The sequence below is a fragment of the Rhinolophus ferrumequinum genome, chromosome 5 (genome assembly GCF_004115265.2).
Source record: "Rhinolophus ferrumequinum isolate MPI-CBG mRhiFer1 chromosome 5, mRhiFer1_v1.p, whole genome shotgun sequence".
In the NCBI taxonomy this organism is placed as follows: domain Eukaryota; kingdom Metazoa; phylum Chordata; class Mammalia; order Chiroptera; family Rhinolophidae; genus Rhinolophus; species Rhinolophus ferrumequinum.
The window spans coordinates 86,892,115-86,915,735 of record NC_046288.1 but is presented as its reverse complement, the minus strand read 5'-3'; the positions used below and the strand labels follow the sequence as shown (position 1 = coordinate 86,915,735).

At 42.9% G+C, this 23,621-nt stretch overlaps 1 protein-coding gene across 1 annotated transcript in view; it reads right to left on the bottom strand.

The window, feature by feature from the left end:
- Window positions 1–23,621, bottom strand: part of POLN (DNA polymerase nu) — a 126,925-nt gene that overhangs the window by 89,204 nt on the left and 14,100 nt on the right. The window contains exons 3-7 of the mRNA XM_033105641.1: window positions 23,066–23,209; window positions 13,651–13,730; window positions 10,753–11,253; window positions 6,491–6,687; window positions 1,908–2,020 (exon numbers count right to left, since the gene is read on the bottom strand). Coding sequence (XP_032961532.1) covers window positions 1,908–2,020; window positions 6,491–6,687; window positions 10,753–11,253; window positions 13,651–13,730; window positions 23,066–23,204 — 1,030 coding nt within the window. The 5' untranslated portion in view covers window positions 23,205–23,209. The remainder of the gene's footprint in view (window positions 1–1,907; window positions 2,021–6,490; window positions 6,688–10,752; window positions 11,254–13,650; window positions 13,731–23,065; window positions 23,210–23,621) is intronic.

The window sequence follows — 23,621 nt, the reverse complement described above, 5'->3', positions numbered from 1 at the left end:
TTAAATCACACTAGTCGAAGGGATTTATATTTACCCAAGTAGCCAGCATCATGATGTTTTTGTTTGCTACCTGGGAAGTCTCTTATGTTGGCAGATTTGGGACTGTGGGTGAGAAGAAGTCTGCAGTCATTCTGGCTGTGAGTCACCCGAGCCAGCTATGCGTAACTTTACAGTGTCTGGTGACGCCAAGTGACCCACGAGGACTATTTCATTCCACTTGCCTTTTCAAAGCTCTAACGCTCCAAAATTAAGGGTTCTTATCAACATATGTTTTTGAAAATCCTTGGGGAAAGTTTGGCAGTACTAGGATGTTAGTCTCTATAAACTCTTATAACTAATAAGCTGAAGCCTGCCAGCACAAACCTCTCACTGGGGAGAAAATGCCAGTGGTTGACACAGAAATGCCAGCAAAACAGATTTAAAATGAGCTAAGAAAACAATAAAGTCTAAGAAAAATAAGTAAGTCAGAATTAGAAATACTTAGAAATTAGGTGACTTAGAAAAAGAAAAACTGAACAAAGAACTCAGGAAAGGAAAATAAAACAAAAAAAAATTCAGAAATAAAAATAAAATTGGTAATACACAAAAGCTAATAAATGCAATAGATAGTGCCTTAAATAAAAAAGATGGGAAAGAAAAATATTTGTAATGAAAATGAAGTGAAAAGACTGAAAACACATTTTTAGATAAAGTGCCAAATATGAAAGATAGACAAGAAGATTCAACATATGAAATAGGGCTTCAAACATCACAAAAAAGGTAAACGAGAAAACATTACGTATCTCCAGACAGAAGGACACAACATGACTTAGTGTCAGGGCCAGGGTCAGGGCGAGGGTCAGGGCCATGAAGCAGTATTGCCCTCCAAATTCCAGCCTGCATCTGATCGAGCCTCTGGGCCTACCGTGTTTCCCCGAAAATAAGACCTCGCTGGCCCATCAGCTCTAATGCGTCTTTTGGAGCAAAAATTAATATAATACCCAATCTTTTATATGATATGATATGATATGATATGATATGATATGATATGATGATATGATACCCGGTTTTATATTATAGTAAAATAAGACCGGGTCTCATATTAACTTTTGCTCCAAAAGGCGCATTAGAGCTGATGGTCCGGGAAGGTCTTATTTTCGGGGAAACACAGTAGCTGCCAATTTACAAGAAACAGAAGAGAAAGAAGAACATGTAAAATGTTGAGAAGGGATGTGATCACAAATTCGAGACAGTGGGAAAGCCCACAGGACAAGAGACCTGGTTCCATCAACAATGACAAAACAAGTGCAAGGGCATAAAACAGAGGGTGAGAATATAGAGATTACAAGGGACTGAAGAAAGTCCCAGGTGTTGCTCTCAATTCAAACTGTAAGAACAAACAAAATATTTAAAGGCAGCGGTAGAAGTGCCAACACTGACTGGATGTTTTAATATTGACAGTTTAATCATATTAAAAATCATTGCTAATTTGGAAAGTAGGTGATGACAACGGGATCATCTTAAAAACGAAATCCTCGTATTTTAGTCATATAACTGAAATATTGACAACCTAAGCATACGATGCTGGGGATTTACTATAGAATAACCAGGGGGCGGGGCTTATTCTATACGTGGGGGTTACAGAGGAAGGGATACTGGCCAGAGTTGACAACTGTTACACTTGGGTGGTGGGTGTTCTGTTGTGTTTTCTGACACCACCTCTGACAGCAGATGTGCAGGTTTCCGTATCACACTTCTCCAGTCCTCTGGAGACACCCGCCAGGGATCTAACAGCTCAGTTCAGTTCTGACACCTGCGTTGGTGCAGACCCCGCAGACTAAGGGCTCAGCTCCACAAGACTGTTCCTGTCTCAGACACTGGTCCAAACCCTGGGCCACTTGCACTCTGATCCACCAGCTATAACTCACCGTGCTTCCAACAGCCATCATCACCAAAAAACTGCAGCACCGTTTTCACAAAATCTTTAGCATTAAAACAAATAATGGGACGGTTACATTTCAGTGTATGAAACAGCACGTTCCTAGAAGGTGAAAAGAAATTCACTGATTTAGGCATCTAAATTAGAGCTTTTGACCTTTGAAAAAATATTACTACTCCTCTACTAACAGTTATCAGTTATACAGTACTACGTTGCAGACATTCTTCTTCTACAAGATTTACATACATTAACTCAAAAGTCCTATGAGATAGGTATTACTTACTACTTGCATTTTACAGGTGAGGAAGCTGAGACACAGAAGGACTAAGTAATGGCTCCCAGGTCACCCAGCTGTCCAGAGCCAATCCCTGGGGAAAGCCCCGTTACGTAGACTGAGACCCCAGTTCCTCAGCAGCACGCACACTCGGGACTCTCCCAGCTGGCCCCAGGCCCCAGGCCGCAGCACGGCTCTCTGCCCGAGCTCCCCACACGCCCTCCAGACATCCCATTGCTCCACCGAACTCTTCCCCACTCACCAGACTGTGCCACATCCTCTCACAGTCCAGAGGTCCAGAGCCCCTGCACACGCTGTATGCTCGCCTACAGTCCTCCTCCCACAATTTCTGCAACCTGCTCAAGGACCTGATTCCCCAGGCAGGGGGCTGGCCTTCTCCCATGTCCCTTCTCTACCCTGCCACACATCTGCTACCGCTCGACAGCACTCGCTATGCCTGACCCTGAAACCTTGCTCTCCCCATTACATCATGAGCTCTGTGAATGTGGGATCCCCGAAGTTCACACTTATTGATTGAGCACTTCCAGGTGCAGGTACCATGCTACACACTTCACAAGGATTGTGGCATTAAAACCTCACCTGAGTCCCCTTAGGCAGGCACTAGACCCACTTTACAGATAAGGAAACGGCGGCTCAGAGAGGTTAAAGAATTTCCCCAGTACACAACTGGGAAGGGGCAAGCTGAGGTCTGAGCCCCAATCCTGGTGACAAATCCCCCTTCATAGTGGCTGCGTACTGGTATTTCCTGGAGGTCTCTGGATAGGCTGAGGAAGGAAAGAACCAGAAGCCGATAAGCCCTGCACCCTAAGTTACGTAGTTAGATTTTGCTTGGCTTGCTTCAGAGACATGGAACTTCAAACTTGGCCTGGGTATTCAATTTAAGTTTGAGAATGGCATTGTGATTCTTTAAAAAAAAAAAAAAAAAAGCCCATTTTTAGGCTTTTTGCATTTTCTTGTGTGATTTCACCTTGATTTCTCTTGCAGAGGGAGGCCGGGATGGCAGGAGGGCAAAGTGCCAACCTCACAGCTTTAGGCCTCAGCTCCACTGGACTTGGGAAGGGTGAACAGGAGGAGACGGGGGTGGACAGGAGGAGATGGGGGTGAACAGGAGGAAATGGGGGTGAACAGGAGGAAAGGGGCATGAACAGGAGAGGTGGGGTGAATAGGGGGAGAGAGGCAAAAAGAGGGTGAAAGCTTACAGGGGAGGGGAATGGGGACCCCTGGGGCTTCCTTTCACTCTGATGCATTAGTGCGCTGGCCTCCCAGAAGTCCTTCCCAAGGTCACCTCATAACTACAGCATTTCCCACTAGTAAAGATGCAAGGTGGTTGGTTTCTATCTTAGTAAGACAAACAACTGAAAGAAGGTCCTATAAGACAAAGTGCTAAAACACAGTGTGTTTTGTAAGTCAGTTATGTAAGTCCATTGTGTCACATGTGCAAAACTAAAAGGCAGCTCTGATATAAAAAAGTTTGACCTGAGTCTAAGAAAAGGAGCCTTTAGTTGAAATCTCAAGACTGACCTCTGACGACCTTTTGAGTCAGTTTCCTCATCTCTACGATGGAAAGAGAAGACCTCACATATACAGTTAGTACTAAGATGAAGAGAGAACACGTATGTGGAAAGACCTTGCGCAGGTGTTTAATTAATGATATTAAATACGTTTTGTGCAAAACATTATTTAAATTCATTGTTAATGTAAAGTTAACTATCATAGCACTGGGATTATTACTTCCAATTGGATGGTACTTGAGGTAATGTCTTCATGTAATTGTCGTGGAACTGATAAAAGTGAATCCTCAATACTCATTCAATGAGTAATAATACGTATTGATTAATATTTATTAAGCAATGCTCTGTGGCATGGTTCCTAGAGCTGCGCCCAAGACGCGTGAGGTACAATGACGTGTCCAGGAGTTTCCTTCACCCCAGCCCCTCCCCTGCCCATTTAGGGAACTGTTTGGTCCGGGTGGGTGTGGACCTGGGCTCCGTATGCTTCTCTTTCTACTTTTCTGTCTGCAGAATTTGTTTTTTTGTTTAAAAAGACATAAAGGAATGAGGTAGCCAATCGTGCAGCTAGCTGGGAGGACACTGCAGGAGAGGGAGCAGCTGGCATGAGGCCAAGGGCAAAGGCTCCCACGTTCTTTCGGGAACAGCAAGGAGGCTGCAGTGCAGCAAGAGCGGGGAGAGGCAGCGAGGCCCACGGCCAGCGGCGGGCGGCCCTCAGACTGGAAGGGCCGTGGAAGGAACTCGGGCTTTTCTTGGGAGCAAAGCAGGAGCTGGCCCAGGGTTTGGAGCAGGGCAGTGGAGACCTGCTCTGTGTTGGAACAGGACCTGTGTGGGTCCTGTGCTGAAAACAGACTGGAAGGGCAGGTGAAGGCGGGAGGCCTGTCTGCAAGGCCTTATCACGACTCAGGCAGGCGGTAACAGCCTACAGAGTGGCAACAGCAGAGGTCAGAGGCTCGCTATGCCCTGAGGCAGAGCCAGCAGGCGTCACTGAGTTTGGGTGCAGTGTAGGAAGAGGAGAGAGACAGTAAAGACAATGCCAAGCCTCTGGCCTGAGCTTGTGCAGGGCTAATGCTGCCACTCGGATGACGTCTTAAGGGAGGTTTTCAGGGGGGACGGGAGGTCAGTTTTGTACGTGTTAAGGCTGAAGGGACTATGAGATGGCCATGTGGATGGAGAGTGTCGAGCAGGATATCTAAATCCAGATCCAGAAGAGGCCAGCCAAGTACCAGGGCTCTGTTCTCACAGGGGTCTTCCATAGAAGAGACCTGCCTAATTGCTCTTGTAAAAGAAAATTATGCAAAAAGGTTATGGGTTTTCTGGGGAGCTGAGTGCTGCATTTGTCGCTGTCCCATTCTCACCAAAAAATTACTGTAAGTAATGTAGTGTAAGTGCCTGGCGTTAAATTTTGATTGCTATGGTCTCCATTTCAAAAGACGTCCATCTTGAATAGACATGTTACTAGCTGCATGACACAGCTACTAGTGAACCAACCACGTAAGGATCTGGGCCGCCCTTAACCACGAAGATCACTCTTTCAGAAAGTCCTAGGTAACCTAGGCAACTGACCACTTGAGTGACCCTGCTTTTCCCTTCCCGTTCCCTAATTCCCACTCTCATGCTTTAAATTAGCCAATAAAAACTGAACCCTCGAAACCCTAGACCCCCCACACTAGACCATAATAAAGTCCCAGGCCTGGGCTTTCTCTCTCCCCCGCCAACCCCCAAACCTCGCTGTGTGGCCCTAGGGCAGGGCATGTACCCCCCAGAACCTATGAATAATAAATATTGTTCCTTAAAGTTCCCCGAGGCTGTTGCTGGAGTGCATCCAGAGATCACAGTAAGAACCACAAGGGCCAGTCCAGCCATGCTTTGGCCCCCGTGTGGAAATGTCTGTGGGGGCTCCTCCGAGTACCACAGGCCCAGGCAAACGCCTCAGGCACGCCTAGCTGAGACAGCTCACTATCAATAAGCTGTAACCCACACAGCAATCACCTACAACTCACCCAGGGCCAGAGAGAGCTTGGACAGGAAGGGCCAGTACCCGGTCCCACCTTCTCACCCTGAGCCTCCTTTTACTCCCCTTCAGGGCAGCAGCTTCAGAGTTCCCTCGGGACTACTAACTGACGCTGAACTCAGAGGGCTGGACAGACAGGAAGTGGATGTCCCCACAAGGCAGAAGTCCCAGTTGGGCTGACAACACCAGCAAAGAAACAGGGATGAGGGGCCCAGGCTCCAGCCAGCAACACAACTTTCTAGGGTTGAGAAGGGGCCAGAGAAGCCGTGCAGCCTGTGCTGCAATTCTTAGATCCTGCGAGGGCAGGTCCAAGTGAGACATGTTTGTTTCCACTGAATGAAACCTGGACATCAGCAGCCTGTTGGTGGCATTGAGGACAACTTACTTTACTGAAGGCGAGATGACCTACTTTCTAATATTGTGATCGAGTGAACAAGTGTGATGAGGAAATCAGCTGGAGCTCTGGCAGTGACAGTGGGTTTTCAGGCCTGGGGACAGAGCTTTTCTCATTGAGATGTTGATTCAAATCCAGGAGCAGGTTCCCACAGGAGAGTGGAACCTCCATTCCAAAGCTCTCTGGGGCAGAGAAGACCAGTGTTTGTAGAGGTTTCTGTCGTTTACATCCATTTTATTATCATGTGCCAGTAGGAAACTTCTAAAAGTTTAAATAACTAAAACTGGAGCTTGGGAAACTTTAAATTGGGATAATGCAGGCATGTAAGTAGGAGTTGAGGTCAAGCGTGAAGACTTCATACCTGGCAAACTGATGATGTGCCTCTTGTTCTTGGCCCCAGAGAGAAGGGTGCTGTGTTTCTATGTAGACACAGCGACCGTGGGGTGTGGAGCCTTCCTCCAGGACACCACCAGGTCCTGGGGCACCCAGAGGGCCACAGCCTTCTTCCGGGGCGCTCTGCAGCCGCATCACAATGCCTTTCACAGAGGAAACCCGGGCCTGTAAATACACAGTGAAGTTTCAATATTAAACGCAGACAGTGCATTTATTCGAGACTGGTATGTCATGTTTCATGCGTAAGAAGAGACAAAAGGACAAATTAAATTTGTAAATGAACAGCTCTTTCAGTGACAATCAAGGCCAAAAGCCAAACCCATGATCTTACTCTCCAAAACCAGTCTCCTTCCTACTCAACATCATAATAGAAGTCTTAGCCAGTGCAATACAACACGGAAAAAAAAAAAGGCATATAAATCAGAAAGGAAAAATTATACTGTCCCTATTAGCAGATGACACAAGTGTCTGTGTAGAAACCCAAAGGAATATACCAAAACAAAACAAAACAAAAAACTCAGCAAGATTGCAGGATATAAGATCCAAACACTAAAATCAATTGTATACACTAGCAGTAAACATGTAAGAATGTAGTGGTTTAAAAAATAAATTACCATTTTGTGATGACTATTCCAAAAATGAAATACTTAGAAATCAACAAAACATATACAAGATCTGTATGCTGAAAACTACAAAATATTGGTGGAAGAAACCGAAGAAGACCGACAGACACAGACAGACACACAATGTTCAAGGACAACAGAAATTAAAATGTGGAGTGTCACATTCTACTAAGGAGTGTCAGTTCTACTAAGCGATTCTATAGAACCAAGAAGATCAACAAACCCCAAGTACAAGAAACTTGAAGAAAACTACACCAAGTCACATCATAAGCAAACTGCTTAAAACCAGTGATAAGAGAAAACCTTAAGAGAACCAGAAGGGGAAACACATTACCTAGAAAGAAACAAAGATAAGGATAATAGGAAATTTCTTGTGGGAAACAAAACAATTTAGAAGACAGTGGCAAAACATCTTTAAGCTACTGAAAGAAAAAAAACTATTAACTTATAATTCTTTAGCTGGCAAATATGTCTTTCAAAAATCAAAGGTAAAGCAAGATTTGTCTACTACACTGAAAACTACAAAACATTGCTAAAAGAAATTAAAGTTTTAAATAGATGAAAGGACACTCCCTGTTCATGGATACTGTTAAGATAGCAAAACTCCCAAAATTAATCTATAGAGTCAACACGCTTTGTATCAAAATCCCACCTGGATGTTTGCAGAAATTGATAAACTGTTCCTAAAATTTATATTAAAGGAAACAGAATACCCTATACAATCTTGAAAAAGAAAACTGAAAGACTAACACTTCCTGATTTCAAAACTTACTACAGAGCTAAAGTAATCAAGACAGTGTGGTACTGGCATAAAGCTATACATATCAATAGAAAGAACTGAATGACCATAAATAAATCCTTATATTTATTGTCAAATGATTTTCAAAAAAAGTGTCAAGAAAATTCAATGGGGAAAGAAGAATCTTTTCAACAAATAGTGTTGGGAAGATTAGATATCCACATACAAAAGGGTTGATTTATGTCTATCTCATACCATACCCCAAAATTAACTCAAAATAGATCACGGATTTAAATGAAAGAGCTAAAACTATAAACTCGTAGGAGAAAACAGGAGTAAATCTTCATGACCTGAGATAAGCGGAGAATTCTTACATAAAGCAACAAAAGCACAGGCAATAAGAGAAAAAAACTAAAAACCACAATGAGATACCACCTCACACTGGTCAGAATGGCAATCATTAATAAATCAACAAACAACAAGTGCTGGTGAGGATGTGGAGAAAAGCGATCCCTTGTGCACTGCTGGTGAGATTGCACATTGGTGCAGCCACTATGAGAATCAGTATGGAGGTATCTCAAAAAACGAAATGGAACTCCTTTATGACCCAGCAATTCCACTCCTAGGTATCTATCCAGAGAAATCCCAAACACTAATTCAAAAAAATTTATGCTCCCCTATGTTTATTGCAGCACTAATCACAATAGCTAAGACATGGAAACAACCGAAATGCTCATTGGTAGACGACTGGATCAAGAAACTGTGGTACATTCATACAATGCAGTATTACTCGGCCATAAAGAAGAATGAACTCTTACTATTTGCAATGATATAGATGGACCTAGAGAACATTATGCTAAGTGAAATAAGTCAGACAGAGAAAGACAAATACCATATGATCTCACGTACATGTGGAATCTAAAGAATAGAATAAATGAACAAACTAATCAGAAACAGTCTCAGAGATATAGAGGAAAAGCTGAGGGTTGCTAGATGGGAGGAGGGGTGGAGACGAGGTAGAAGGTAAGGGGATTAGAAAGCACAATCGGTAACCACAAGATTGCCATGGGGATACGAAAGACAGTTTGGGGAATATAATCAATGATGATGTAATGATTTTGTAGGGTATCCAATGGACACTTGTCTTATTAGGGAGACCACTTCAGGGACAGTGGAGATGCCTGATCACTGCACTATACACCTGAAGCTGAATAATGATGAATGTCAACTATAATTATATATATATTATATGTGTATATATACATATATATACACACACATATATATAGTCACAAGAAGTGGAGTACAGCATAAGGAATAGGGACAGTGGAAATGTAACGGCTATATGTGATATCAGAGGGGTAGTAGATTAGTAGGTTGGAGGAGGGGGGTTATCATTTTGTGAGTGGTATAAATGTCTAACTATTACATTGTTTCGTACACCTGAAACTGATAATAAAATAAATAAATAGCAAACTTACTTAAAACAAAAAAAAGAGAGAAAAACTGATAAACTGAAGTTCATCAAATTAAAAATTTTGCCTCAAAAGACACCATCAAGAAATTGAAAACAGGTATCTCAAAAATCTGAAAATGGAACTACCTTATGATCCAGTAATTCCACTCCTAGGTATCTATCCGGAGAAATCCAAAACTTCAATTCAAAAATCTTTGTGCACTCCTATGTTTATTGCAGCACTATACACAATAGCTAAGACATGGAAACAATCGAAATGCCCATCAGTAGACGACTGGATTAAGAAACTGTGGTACATTTATACAATGGAGTATTATGCAGCCATAAAGAAGAAAGAAATCTTACCATTTGCAACAACATGGATGGATCTAGAGAACATTATGTTAAGTGAAATAAGTCAGACAGAGAAAGATAAGTACCATATGATCTCACTTATTTGCGGATTCTAAAGAAAAGAATAAGTGAATGAACTAATCAGAAACAGTTTGGGAGACAATGAGGAAAAACTGAGGGTTGCTAGATGGGCGGGAGGGGTGGGGGGTGGGGGCGAGGGTGAGGGGATTGGAGGGCAATCGGTGACCATAGGATGGCCACGGGCTTGAAAATTAATCTGGGGAACGTAATTTGGTGGTTACCAGAAGGTAAAGGGGTTGGGGGGTGGGGGATGAGGGTGAGGGGGATCAAATGTATGGTGATGGAAGGGGAGCTGACTCTGGGTGGTGAACACACAATGTGATTTATGGATGATGTGATACAGAATTGCACACCTGAAATCTATGTAATTTTACTAACAATTGTCACCCCAATAAATTAAAAATAAATTTAAAAAAAAAAAAAAGAAATGAAAACAAAGAAACACCCCACAAGCCAGAGATCTGAAAAATTGCCAATCAACAAACTTGTATCAGAATATATAAAGAACCCTTACAGATCCAAAATAACACACAAATAACCCATTAAAAAATGAGCAAGAGATTCGAACAGACACTTCACCTAAGAAGATATACAAACAGTCAATACACACACGAGAAGATGCTCAATGTCATTATTTATTAGGGAAACGCAATCTAAAACCACGATGAAATACCACTTCACACCTACTAGAACAGCTCAAATCAAAAAGACAGACAAGAATAGGCCAGGAGGTGGTGATTCTGGAACCCTCGTATATGGTTGGGGGAATACAAAATGGTACAACCACTCTGGAAAACATTTTGGCAGCTTCTTAAAAAGCAGATGAGAAGTGTTATCATCAATCATCTACTATTAGGGGAGAAGGGAAGGCTTAAAACTGCTTTCTAGCTCTCCTGTTAAGATCAAACACTACGAAAATGGGTTTCTTTTATGGTGCCGAAACACACACACACACATGCACACCACCATTTGCTGACCTGGTCAGCTCTCAGCTGGGTTGAACCATCCTTGTACATCAGAGTTACCACCAGGGCGACTGCCTGTTGGAGCATTTCAATCAGCTGCCTTTTCTCCGAATCATCCAAATACCTAATATCACAGAAATGGTTTTTGAATGCTCTTGAGTTCCCAGGAGTTAAGGACACTTCAACCTCATCAGCATCTCCTTCCAATGCCACTTGTTTACTTGTTTTCTCTAATGAATTATTACATGTGACATGTTTTCTTTTCAAGTTCATGCTTTCTTTAGTTTCATTATTTAAATGCTTTTCTAGAAAATGTTTTCTTTTGCATTCTGCTTTCTGTAGAACTGAAGCCTCTTGGTTACACTGTGGAATCAGACACCTTGAAGGAGACAACAAGCTGATGCTCTTCTGTTTTGGGCCCACAGACAGCTGATCTGTGAGTCTGATACTGGAGGACCGAGGAGAGAGTTTGCTGGAAGCTCTTGATGTCTGGTTTGTAAAAGAATTAAGATTCTATCAAAAAAGAAAGTATTTCATTACCACATGGATTCATTTGACAGATCTATAAACCCAGCTAATTTGTGATAAAACTCATCTAAAACTAAAGTGGGAACACAGCTTCATGTTATCTAGACCCTACTTTCTAATGAAATTATATAGTGTCTTCTAGAGCAGTGACTTTTCTGAACCCAGGCAGGCGTGCACATGTGACTTGTGGGCTGGAACAGGCAGGAGTTCACAAAGTCCTCAACCCCACCCCGCACTGGAACCGTCACGTTGAGAGATGCCATGGATGGAGTATGTTGGACATGTGCAGAAGCGTGAAGGTTAGTAACTGACCACTTCCAAGTACCATGTTTCCCCCAAAATTTAAGACCTAGCTGGACCATCAGCTCTAATGCGTCTTTTGGAGCAAAAATTAATGTAAGACCCGGTCTTATTTTAATGTAATATAAGACTGGGTCATAATATAATATAATATAATATTAAGTAATATAATATAACATAACATAACATACTGGGTCTTATTTTACTATAAGACTGGGTATAATATAATATAATATAATATAATATAATACCAGGTCTTGTATTAATTTTTGCTACAAAAGACGCATTAGAGCTGATGGTCTGGCTAGGTCTTATTTTCGGGGCAACAGGGTAAAGGCCATTTATAGAGAAAATGAAATCACCATGACTATTTGATATGGTAATCTATCTACTAAAAATTTTTTTAAAAATACAGCACAGCAGCATTCCACTTTCTGTGTCAATCTAATAATATGCAATATTCATTCATAGATTCACAGACTAACCAAGGGGGAAATAGCATGTCTATCCATTTCATTATAGGATTCATTATTTTTAATGTTTATTTTTCAGATGTTATGATATACTTATGCTGTAGGACAACTGTATACTAATAGTACTTTAATTTTGAGAGAAAGTGTTTTAACACTTGGTCATAGGGTCACAGAAAATTTTAATTTATACTCATTTTTATTGCAGAGAAATATGGTTTTCAATAAAAGACTTTTAAGCTAACATTTTATTACATTAAAAATTCTGTGGAGGCATATACAAGAAAAGGAATTCATGGAGAAAAAGGAAAGTATGAAAATTCAGTGTTGAAGAATATCTTGCTGAAGTTATTTTTTAAAGAAATGAGTATGGATATCAAGTTGCCAAAGTACAGTGCATATTTAGATTTTAGTGGATATATTCTATATAATGATATAATGGCTTTTAAAAAGTCAACAGGGGCAGCCAGTTAGCTCAGTTGGTTAGAGCGCGGTGCTCTTAACAACAAGGTTGCCTGTTCAGTCCCCATATGGGCCACCGTGAGCTGCACCCTCCACAACTAGATTGAAACAACTACTTGACTTGGAGCTGATGGGTCCTGGAAAAACACACTTAAATAAATAAAAGGTCTTTAAAAAAAATAAAAATAAATGAAAATAAAATAATAAAATGTCAACATTATCAATACACCAGAAATCATGTCCTATGAAACTTTCAAAATTTGTGATGAATATTTTAAATGTAAACTTAAAAATGTCAGAAAGTACATGGCTTTTCAAGATTCTTTTGAGAGAAAAGGACCAAAAAGGTTTGAAGGCCTCTACTGAGGGACCCCAGAAGCACCGTCTACACACCATGGAAAGAGATCATTTCCATTCACTTACAAAGGGCTGTGTAGTCCTTTCTCTGTTGAAGATGTTTCTCCCTCCATTTCAAGGGTAAAGAATCACCCTACCAACCCAGGGACAGGTCCTCTGTCACTACAGGGAGTTTAAACTAGATTAAGTAGGGCTGGGATTTGAACACGGGTAGTTTGCTTCCCCATCCATTTTCTTAACCACTACACAGCCTCCACTAGTAGGTGATACGCCCTCTTCTATGTCTCCCCTCAAGCCCCAACACGTAACTCATCCACTGTGAATTTTACACCCTTTTCTTCCTGAATTTCTCTTTATTTCCACTACCCCAAAGTTCCAAGCTCTCTTTCCTTATCCTGAAAATTTTTCTCAAAGTCCTTTTCTTACTCTCTAAAGGTGGAGATCTTTAGGCTGACCATCTCCTAATCATCCTGTAGTTCTCAACTCAGGTACAATTTTCATAATGAAGAGAAAAACATCCCACCACTCTGGCAAAGCCAACTGAAACAGCAACTGTTTGTAAAGCGCTCAAAGCTGACTCCGTCATGGTACTAACACACCGACTGTACAGCCCTTATTGTACTGCTCTGTCTCCTCTTCCCTCAGACAGACTAAACCAACGTCCTGCACAGTAAGAACTCCACCACTCTCTTTTTTAAACCACCATATCCACAGCAGCATACGGTAGACAATAAGTATTGTTGAAAAAGTGAAGGTTATCTGTTTAGAATTACTCATCTTTGCAATGATTTACCTTTTTTTCCTGTGAGTGATTCTTCCCATCTTCAAGAAGTACTGAACACTTAACACTGGATTTGTTTACCATTTCTGCAGCTTTTAAAAACACAAAAAAGAAACATGAGGCGTTAAGGAAACATTGGAGGTTTTATAATTAAACATTGAAAATAGCCTCTACAATCATGCTATTTACTTACTTAAAGAGACATAATAAAATTCACAATCAAAATGCACATTACCACTGTAATAAACATTTGTGTAAAGTATCTTCAAATTAATCGGAGACAGATCTATGCAATCATGAGATGTTTATTGAAAATGATTACCTGGTGTTTGCATTTGAATACTTGATTCTGAAAACCCAAGGTCAACATTTTACAGAAACCTTGTAAGTATTAAAGGTTTGAGGAAATTCCCTGACTGAATAATACTGCAATGGAACAATTAGAGATTCAGTAAAACATCGTTAAGTAAACTTCTGACTTAAATTCTGTTTTAATTTTAATAAGCCTGGGCTGGATAGCAAGCAATAGAATCTGGGTTCAGCGCAGGCTGACTCAGGAAGCTGTGCTCAGAACCAGTGATGTATGTTCCCTCCACAGCAACGGTGACATCGAAGGAATTCAAGTGCAGGATAACCTTTCATTTACAAGAGAAAAAAGGTACACTTAGGATAAATGGAACAAGAAAGGCACAGGGCACGCAATGACAAAAACTTAAAATCTTATGAAATGGCATGAAACGAGAGCTATACAAATGGAAAGACACAGCATTGGGATATGCACAAAATGTTTAATTCTTCCAAATATAAACTAAATGCAGTTTCAATTACAGAACTTACAGGGCTCTTTTAACAGAAAAAAATAATTCCAAAGTACGTATCAAATGTTAACTCTCTAAAAATAGACAAGAGAAGTAAGTTAAAAAAAGTAAAAAGACTTGCCTTGCCAGATTACGAGAACATACTATAAAGCCACTGTAATCAAATCCACGTGGTATTGGAATAGGAATAGATGAAAAGACGTCTAGAACAGAACAGACAATCAAGAAACTGACCTCAGGACTTAGGAGACTTTAATATACAACAAAGATGGTATTTCAATTAAGTAGCAAAGGACAGATTAAGAAATAGGGATAGTACAACTAGCACCACTTCTGAAAGAAAATGATACACTGGGAAAACTACTTGGGACAAAGGTAACAAAGGGTTGCTATCTGTATTATCCAACAAGTTTTATACATTGACAAACAAACTCAATAGAAAAATGAGCAAAAGCTAGGAAGAGGCAATACACAAAATAGCAAATCCAAAAAGCAAATAAATACGATATAATGCTCAATCTCACTAGTAGTCAGGGAAATTAAAATTAAATGTAATTGGAGAAGGAGGGAAAGAGGCAGTCTCCTGTACTGCTGGTAAAAATATGAACACTTGACGTCATCAATGTGTTGTGTGACTTTAAGCAAAACGACGCGTAACGAGACCAATTTTCCCATAGGCTAATTGCTATAGACAAGAGTTAAGTTCCTTGGCCATCTCATCAAAGTTATAACAAAATGATGTTACTTGAGGACTTGCTGTAGTTATCCTCTTTTTGGAGAGCAAACTGTCAACACTTATTAAAATTAAAAATACATGCATTCCCCTTGAGGGTTGGGAAGAGACAGACTGATCCAAAGGGAGCAAAGACGGGCCCTTGGGAGCCACTGATGTTTCTTGATATGGGTGAAGGTTACAGGGGTGTTCAGTTTGCGACATTCTGAGCTATAAACTTAGGACATATGTGCTATGTGTGTGTGTGTGTGTCAATAAAAACACATAAATCATCTAACCAAACAACCTCACTCTTGGCTATTTCACAGAAATACATGCTTTATGGCAAAGATCTGAAGACAAAGCAGACACATCAAGACGGAAGCTGATAAATAAATGACATGACACCCACTCTGAGCACATAACCACTGAGAAGAATCACTTAGAGGTGGGTCAGTGCACTTGACAAGGCAGAATCCTGGGAAAACATGATTCCAGTTTTGAAATCAGTGACCAATCTCCCGATTTATGTACACGAGCCCATCACACGTACACTGGCACAGAGCTGGAGGGGGGCTGCAATGCAGGTTTGCACTGCCGGGAAGGGTTACTGGGGAGTGCTCCTAGCACCGAGGTCTGCAGGGGGGAAGGAAAGAGGACTGGGCCAAGATGCTGTCACTGCCAGGCCCGTGCTGGGCCCGTGTGGCCCTGCAGAGTGGGGCCCGTTAGGTCAAGGGCGCGGGGCCTTTATTCCCAGCACCAACCAGTCGCTGGACTGGCTGTTCCTGGGAAAGGCATGTGCCCTTGTGCACAGCTCTTTGCAGCCAAGGCACTCACCAGCAAGGCTCCCAGCCACTGGGGCGATGGTACAAGGCGCCTGGCACGGGGGTGCGCCTGGCATGCAGTGCACACAGCAGGCCTGCCCGACTGTCAGCCACGCTGCACAGACACTCCGGGGCGGCCCCGTCAGGGTGCTGCAGGGCTTCCTGGAGGAAACTTTTAGAAGGAAAGGTAACGGCAAGAACTCAACCTCCCTATGACCGCAGGTGGTCTCCAAGTTGCAAATGACATTCTTCTCCCTCCTCTATGCCCCATCCTGAGGCCCCTCCCTCTGGCTGCCCTCTAGGTAGCTTACCTAATCAAATGGCCCAAACCCTCATCCCTGACAAGGTAGGCTCTGGTCTCCATGCCCTTCTCGGGCCATAGCCGATGCCTGTGCCATCATATTTGGACAGGGGACCGAGGGGTGACCAATCACATCACCTGGGTGCCAAGTGTATGCTCCCCTGCCTCCATTATGTAACAGCAGCTCTCACTTCTGATGCCCAGGGGGTCCCCCAGAGCAGGACAGAGATGACATTCCTTGTCTGCCAGTCTCTCAGCATAAGGAACTTGACATGACCAGGCAGCAGCCACGACAGGGGACTGAACGGTACTCTTCCTGCACCCCTGGTGGGTCTCCCTCTAGGACTCAGGTCAACCTGCAGAACCCAGAGGGGTGGGGGCACTGGGAGGATGGCAAGCGGGGCCCCCCACATCCACCTGTGGCTCCCAGACGTCTGATGCACACGGGGGCACTGCACCCTGTAACGGTCTCTCATGTACAGTGGACACCGCACCCTGGAGGCTACTGCTCTATCCCCATCAGGCGTCATCCCCAAGCTGACACCTCATCTATGCCACCCAGGCCATTCCACCACTCTGCTAGGCAGGCATTTCTGGCTGTGCGGCTGAGAGGGAACCCGTGGGCCCCCATCATGGGCCCGCCCACGACAGCTCCCCTGCTGGGAGGTGGGTCCCTACATCCAGTGCAATGCCATGCCAGATTCTGTGACAGCAACTCAAATGCTCTGTGAGCCTAACGCAGCTCAGAGGCCCTGCAAACCCATGCCTGGAACGTGTGCACTCGAGTCAAGATCTATCGCTGAACCTTTGGAGACATAAAGGGTTCAGCATTGCCAACCTGCCACCAAGTGACTGTTCTCCTCAAAGGACGGTGCCGCTGGGGACACAACGTGATCTGTGTAAGATAGTTGGACATTTAGCAGATGTGATAGCTAGGTGAGCTCTGGTGAGCGGGAGGCTCCATTAAAGAGCCTGTACCGGGACAGCAGATGACAGGCTGGTGGACGCCACCTGGCCAAGTCGCCCCCATTTCGTTACTTCCTCAGTACTCAGCCTCAGGTCGCTAGCTGCTCTGTGTCTGCCATCACCATACTCTTTAGACTTCTCATTACTCACTGGTAGCGAATCCATTGCTAGTTAAAAATGTAAATTCTCCCTATTGAAATTGCTGTATGCTTTCTGCTCCCTGACAGGCCAGCACTTCCTGGGTGGCACCTCCTGGGTGGGCCACGCAGACACAATGGCCAGGAGGGAGGGCAGGAAGCGGAGTTCCTGAGGGAGCTAGGCCTCAAGAGAGAGGCCTAGTCTGGTCTTCAAGCAGTGGCGGGGGTGGGGCACTAGCCTTTAACAGAGCTACTTATGTAGGGTCCAGAGGTACCTGGGATTCACATTCTGAACGCAGCCATCCGGACGTCCCCATCGCGCATCTCAGGGTCCCTGTTCCTGACCAGCCCGACCTTGAGGCAGCACAGCACAGAGTAATCCGACTTCTCTGGAGCTCTGCCCGTCTTGGCACCTAGCACTAGGCCTGTGACTGCAGGTGGTCACTCCAGGCTGGCAGGAAAGGCCTCTGCTTATCACATTTAGCCTGTAATGGCTAGTTAATCAGCCTGTCTTTTTCCAAAGGCTGTTATTCCCAGCCACAGCCACCCATTCCAATGTCTTCCATCGCCTTGCACTTTTCAAATCGCAGCTGCTTCCTCAGGTACACCAGGCCAACCACCCCTAGTGAAGTTTGAACCGCACTGCTGCCATTCGGATTCCACCTTGAATTTGTGATGAAGTCATCGGTGCCAGCCTGTCTGAGGGTCACTAGCTCCAAAGCACAATGTGTTTTCTCAGACCACTGCCCGTACCAAGTGTAGATCAGGTTCCCTGGGAACCAGACTGAGCTGTGCCAGCAGGAAGTTTACTGGGGGTGGAGGGGTTCTCGGGGAGCCGGACCCAGAGAAGGGGAGGTTCCAATGCGACAGTTACAACAAAGGCCTCAGCCAATCCCCCTGGAGGAAGAGGTAGCACAGCACTGCCACAGGTGCAGTTCTAATCATGGAAACAAATGACAATACAAAAGGCACATATTAAGCCATTACCATGGCTAGCAGTAGGGTAGAGGGCTCAACAAAGAGGAGAAAGCCTGAACGAAGAAAATAGTGTACACATGGACCCTTTCACTACATGCATGTGTGTAAGAATGTAAAAAACCTTTTTTTAATGTGGGATTATGGCCTTCAAGTTTTGGGTTTTTGTTTAAAAAAACAAAAACCAAACTTTTCCCAAAGCATTGCAAAGACCCCCAAAAAACACTGAGGAAAATAACCAGTAAACGTTGACTTCACCGATCAGCCCACCTGCAGGAGCACTCACACACTTCACCCTGCCTTCAAAGAACTCAAAGCACAGCAACAGTTAAAGCACCCAAAACACTTCCCGTTAAGTTCTCTCAACTGAGCTGCAAAGGAACCAAAAGCACTTTACTTCCAGCAAGGCATTCTGGTAATGGAAGGAGTATATTTGGGCAGAAGCTTGTAAAATGTGGATTTCACCACCATGAGTTGAGTGAAGGATAGAAAGAAAAGGGTAGGAAGAGGATAGTCGGACAATGTCACAGGTGTCTGGAAGTGACAGTCCAATCTGAATGGGGCCCAAAGTAAGTGGGTAAGTGGTGGGACAGGCAGGAATTCATGAGGATGTTTCTATAGAGAAATTTTGCAGAGAGCAAGGACAAGAGCTGAGCTAATTCTAGCAAAGCAAGACCAAGTGGCAATCAACTGAAGGCGACAGCAGTCAGGAAACGACTGGGAAGGCAAGTGAAGCAAGGCAGGCCTGAGTGAGGGGCAGGCCTGAAGTCCAACCCCTAGCAGGCTTTGCTGTGATGGGATGGAAGGGCCTTATGTTTCTGACAGAAATAAAAGTAATAGAAATTGTTAATCCATATACTCTCGATTAGAATGATCAAAACAGATCTATTTTGTCATTTAGTTATCTGTCCTTGAAACTGCAAAGATTTCCATGAGATGATGGGAATAAAGACACTTCATACACATGAATGAATTGGATTTTAACAAGTATCTATCTTTTGTGGTCTCAAACTTGTAATTTGTAATGTCTGTAAGAATATCTTTGTTTTACTGGACACCATATTCACCTCTAAGCTCTACCAAGTTAAAATAAAAAAGAATATGGATAAATGTGTACTAGAAAATGTTACTTGATTTCTGTAGGTATTTAGACAAAACAGGCATGTTCTAACAAACATGTGCTTAATCATACTCATAATCCTATCAGAGCACCAGGGCAGCTGACAACCTTGAAATCACCCTGAAAACTTCTCCTCTCCCAATATTTACCAAACTACCAGCAGAATTACTGAAGAATAAAATGACAATGAAAATTCAACTCAGATGAAACCAATTCTGCATCTAGTTTAAAGACGTATGATTTAAAGTAAAAAGTTAAACTACTGGTCACAAAAGACGCAACACAACACAGTGGCTCAAAGAACAAAAAGTCAAGTTTATTTCCGTCGTGTTGAGGCGAGTGGCCTCAGCTGGCGGAGCAGCTGTCTCAGAGGTGACTCGGGGGCCCGGGTTCCTTCCAGCACGCTGCTCCCCAATCCTCCAGGACCGTTAGCATTCGCAGGGTTGGAAAGGAGACTTCAGGTTCTGATGGCAGGGAAGGCAAGAGGCCAGCTAGGAAGCAAGCTGGATTGTCTTCGGGGCCACCATGGACCAGGACACACCACCTGCGCAAGTCCCACTGACAGGAGCAAGGAGACTGAGCCATGTCGTCTGATCGTGTGCCTCAGGAGGAAAGACGGACTCTGGGGTGGTGGACAGGTAATCTGCCAAAAAGGCCTTTGGAGCAACACAAATGCCAGTGACTGGGAAGTGAGAAGTGGTTGTCCTAGTCAGGATCATGGTTACCTCTGAGCAGGGAGAGGGTTTTACTCAGAAAGAAATTTTGAGGTACTGGCAATATGAGTGGTAGTTACATGGATGCCCTCGTTATATTAATTCACTAAGCTGGACTTTCAGTGTTTTCACAGCAAAGGTTTTTTTCTTTTTCTTTTTTTTTTAAAAAGATTTTATTGGGGAAGGGGAACAGGACTTTATTGGGGAACACTGTGTACTTCCAGGTCTTTTTCCAAGTCAAGTTGTCCTTTTAATCTTAGTTGTGGAGGGCACAGCTCAGCTCCAGGTCCAGTCGCCGTTGTTAGTTGCAGGGGGCGCTGCCCACCATCGCTTGCGGAAGTCGAGGAGTCGAACTGGCAGCCTTGTGGTTGAGAGCCCACTGGCCCATGTGGGAATCGAACCAGCAGCCTTTGGAGATAGGAGCACGGAGCTCTAATCGTCTGAACCACCGCCTGAGCCACTGGGCCGGCCCCAGCAAAGGGATTTTAAATAAAAGATCAATCTTGCTGCAAGAAGCTACACAGTCCAATCCTTACTGGATGTGTACCTCAACATACCTCAGTTAGTCTGGCAGATCAGAAAATGAGATCCCAAGGTGACGTATAACATTGATAACGTAGTGTTTTGTAAAAGCAAATAATTGTAGTTTATTTCCACTGATTTCTGAGTTCAATTTTGAAATTTATCAGGTATTAAATGGGCTTTCAGCAATGAAATGCTGGTTTACAGTATTTTATTTTTAAGACACAAGGATTTGATGTAACAACACCTCAGCATTTGACAAGAGTCCAGGAATCACTAGGTCTCAGGTCCAGTATCATTCATCAGTAACCCACCAGCAATCCAACTTTCATCCAAATTCTACGAAGTAAGAATAAAATTGGTGGGACCCTGTGGCAGACTCTACGGTGGTCCCACGGCCCCTGCCTCCTAGTATTCATGCCCTGTGACTCCCTCCTCTTGAGTGTAGGCGGGACGTGTTGACTCACTTCTAATGATCAGAACAAAACAAAGGTGTTAAGATGTTTGTGATTACGCTACATAAGACTGTAATGTCAGTCTTGCTAGGGACAGACAATCTTGCTGTCTTTGAAAAAGCTGCTAGACAATGAAACGCTGCCTTATGGAGAGAACCGGAGAAAGGAACTGAATTTCGCCAAGAACCCTATGAGCTTGGAAGCCAATGCGTCCCCATTCAAGCTTCAGATGAGACCCCAGCCCTGGCTGAGACCTGCACAGTAGCCCCCCAGAGGACCTGGCTACGCTGTCCAGGCTCCTGACCCACAGAAACCATGAGATAACAAATGTGTGTTGTTTTCAGTCACTAAGTTTGCAGTTCTGGTGTTATGTAACAGCAGATAACAGAGTCCTTGTGAAAATACACTATTTTTCCAAATCCAAAACACTTGACAGAAAATACCTTATCTTTTTTCTTTGTCTTCTCAATACATTTCTGAAAACTAGTGTTTTTAACAGGATATTTTAAGAATATCACATGTTCATGAGATGGGCTGACTGCCAGAAATTTTGCTCAACAGAGACTTACTCACATTATACTACCAGAGGCATTTCATTGTTCTTATCAGTTTTTGAAAGGAAGTACATTTCCACCTGTCAAGTGCACACTGCTCTTTTATTTTAGATAGCCAAGTATACAGGACAAAGGAGAAAGCTCTTTGATGTTTAAATAGTTATCTTTCTTTACTATCCCCCACCACCATCATTCCTCCTAAAACACTACTGATTGCTAGGTATGTCGCCACACCCCAAAATTCTTACCAGTTCCTTTGCTAGTGACCCCTACTGTAGTAAGACACGCAAGCAACAGATAGATACCTGAATATGAACAGATCAAAATGCTAAGCGCTGCTGTATCTTAAGAAACCGCATTTACATTTGTCAATACTCTCCAAGTATTTCATCTCAATATAATTATTCGATTATCTCACTCACTTATAACTTACTCTGTAGAAAACAAATTATTGGCCAAGACTTACAAATTTAAAATAAAACGCTTTGCTAGTAAAAAAAAAAAAAAAAAAAAAAAAAAAAAAAGGTATTCCAAACACTTCAGGCACATTTGTGAGCACGTCACTGTTTTTACTATTCTGTCATGATCCACTAATCTTTGCCAACTAACAGTTTACAAATTTCTATGGCAATGTAATACACATACTGTCAAAAACACTTCTCTTGGCTACCACACACAATAAGCAAATAGTCGTCCTCAGTATCCGTGGGGGGTGGGTACCAGGACCCACAGGGATACCAAAATCTGTGGATGCTCAAGTCCCTCACATAAAATGGAATATTGATGTATAACCCATGTTGGCATATAGGCTACAACAGGTTATCCCACACATCACTTCACTTGCGTGGACTCAATGTAGTGCTGGGCCTGTGATAAATTCAAGTTTTGCTGCTTCCTGGAACTTACTGGGATTTTTCTTCCTAATATTTTCGATCTGCAGTTGGTTGGACCTGCAGATGCCAAAACCTGTGGATATGGAGGGCTGACTGTACTATGTACAGGTTTAACGACGCCATAGCTCAGGCTGAAGGAACAGGCATGGTTAAACAGCTGGTCCGATTCGAAGGGGATGTCTGACAGAAATGTCCGGAACAGAAAGACAGTGTTACATTTTCAAAGCAACGAAGAGCTAAGAGAATGTTAGATTTAGTGAGTTCAGTCAACATTGAATGAGTACAGCGAGCGGGAGCTGGGTTCCACGGTTTGTAGGCAGGAGCTTCCTTACAATGTAAGTCCTACAGAGCAATACTGCTCCATTTCACTTCCAAACCTTAGTCTTAAGAATTATTAACATTCAAAGTAACAAAAGATAGGTTCATAAATTACTCACTCTTTTCTCTCTCTCTCCAGTTCTTAGACTCCACTAAATCACCTGAATGTATAGCAGACATAATCTTCTGAGCAACACTGGAAAGTGGTATCATACAGAGATCAAAGCCTACAAATGCCTCAGAATTTTCCATTTTCATAAATCCTAAACATAAAATAAACACAATACCCATATATTAATTTTGAAACTCCAAAATAAGAAACAAGTTATTTGAAAATGTTTATGTAGAGATTTTTATAAAAATTATTATATTAATGACCACAAGAAATAGGCATAAATCGTCTCCGTTAATACAGACAGCATAGTAAGAAAGCAACGGTTAGAGGCTCAACTGGGATGTTATGGTAAACAGGTAACAAAGTAAAGAACATTTTTTCTAGGTAACCAGTTTTGAAGCAATTTATTGAAATACTTCCTGAGGTTTCAAACAAATGGCTGTTATAATCTTCAAACATATAAATAACATAAAAATTACTTTTAACTGACTTGTGTGATTATGATAGACACACAACCCAACATCCTTCCACTCGCACTGGCCCCCTGGGCTAAGGGGGTG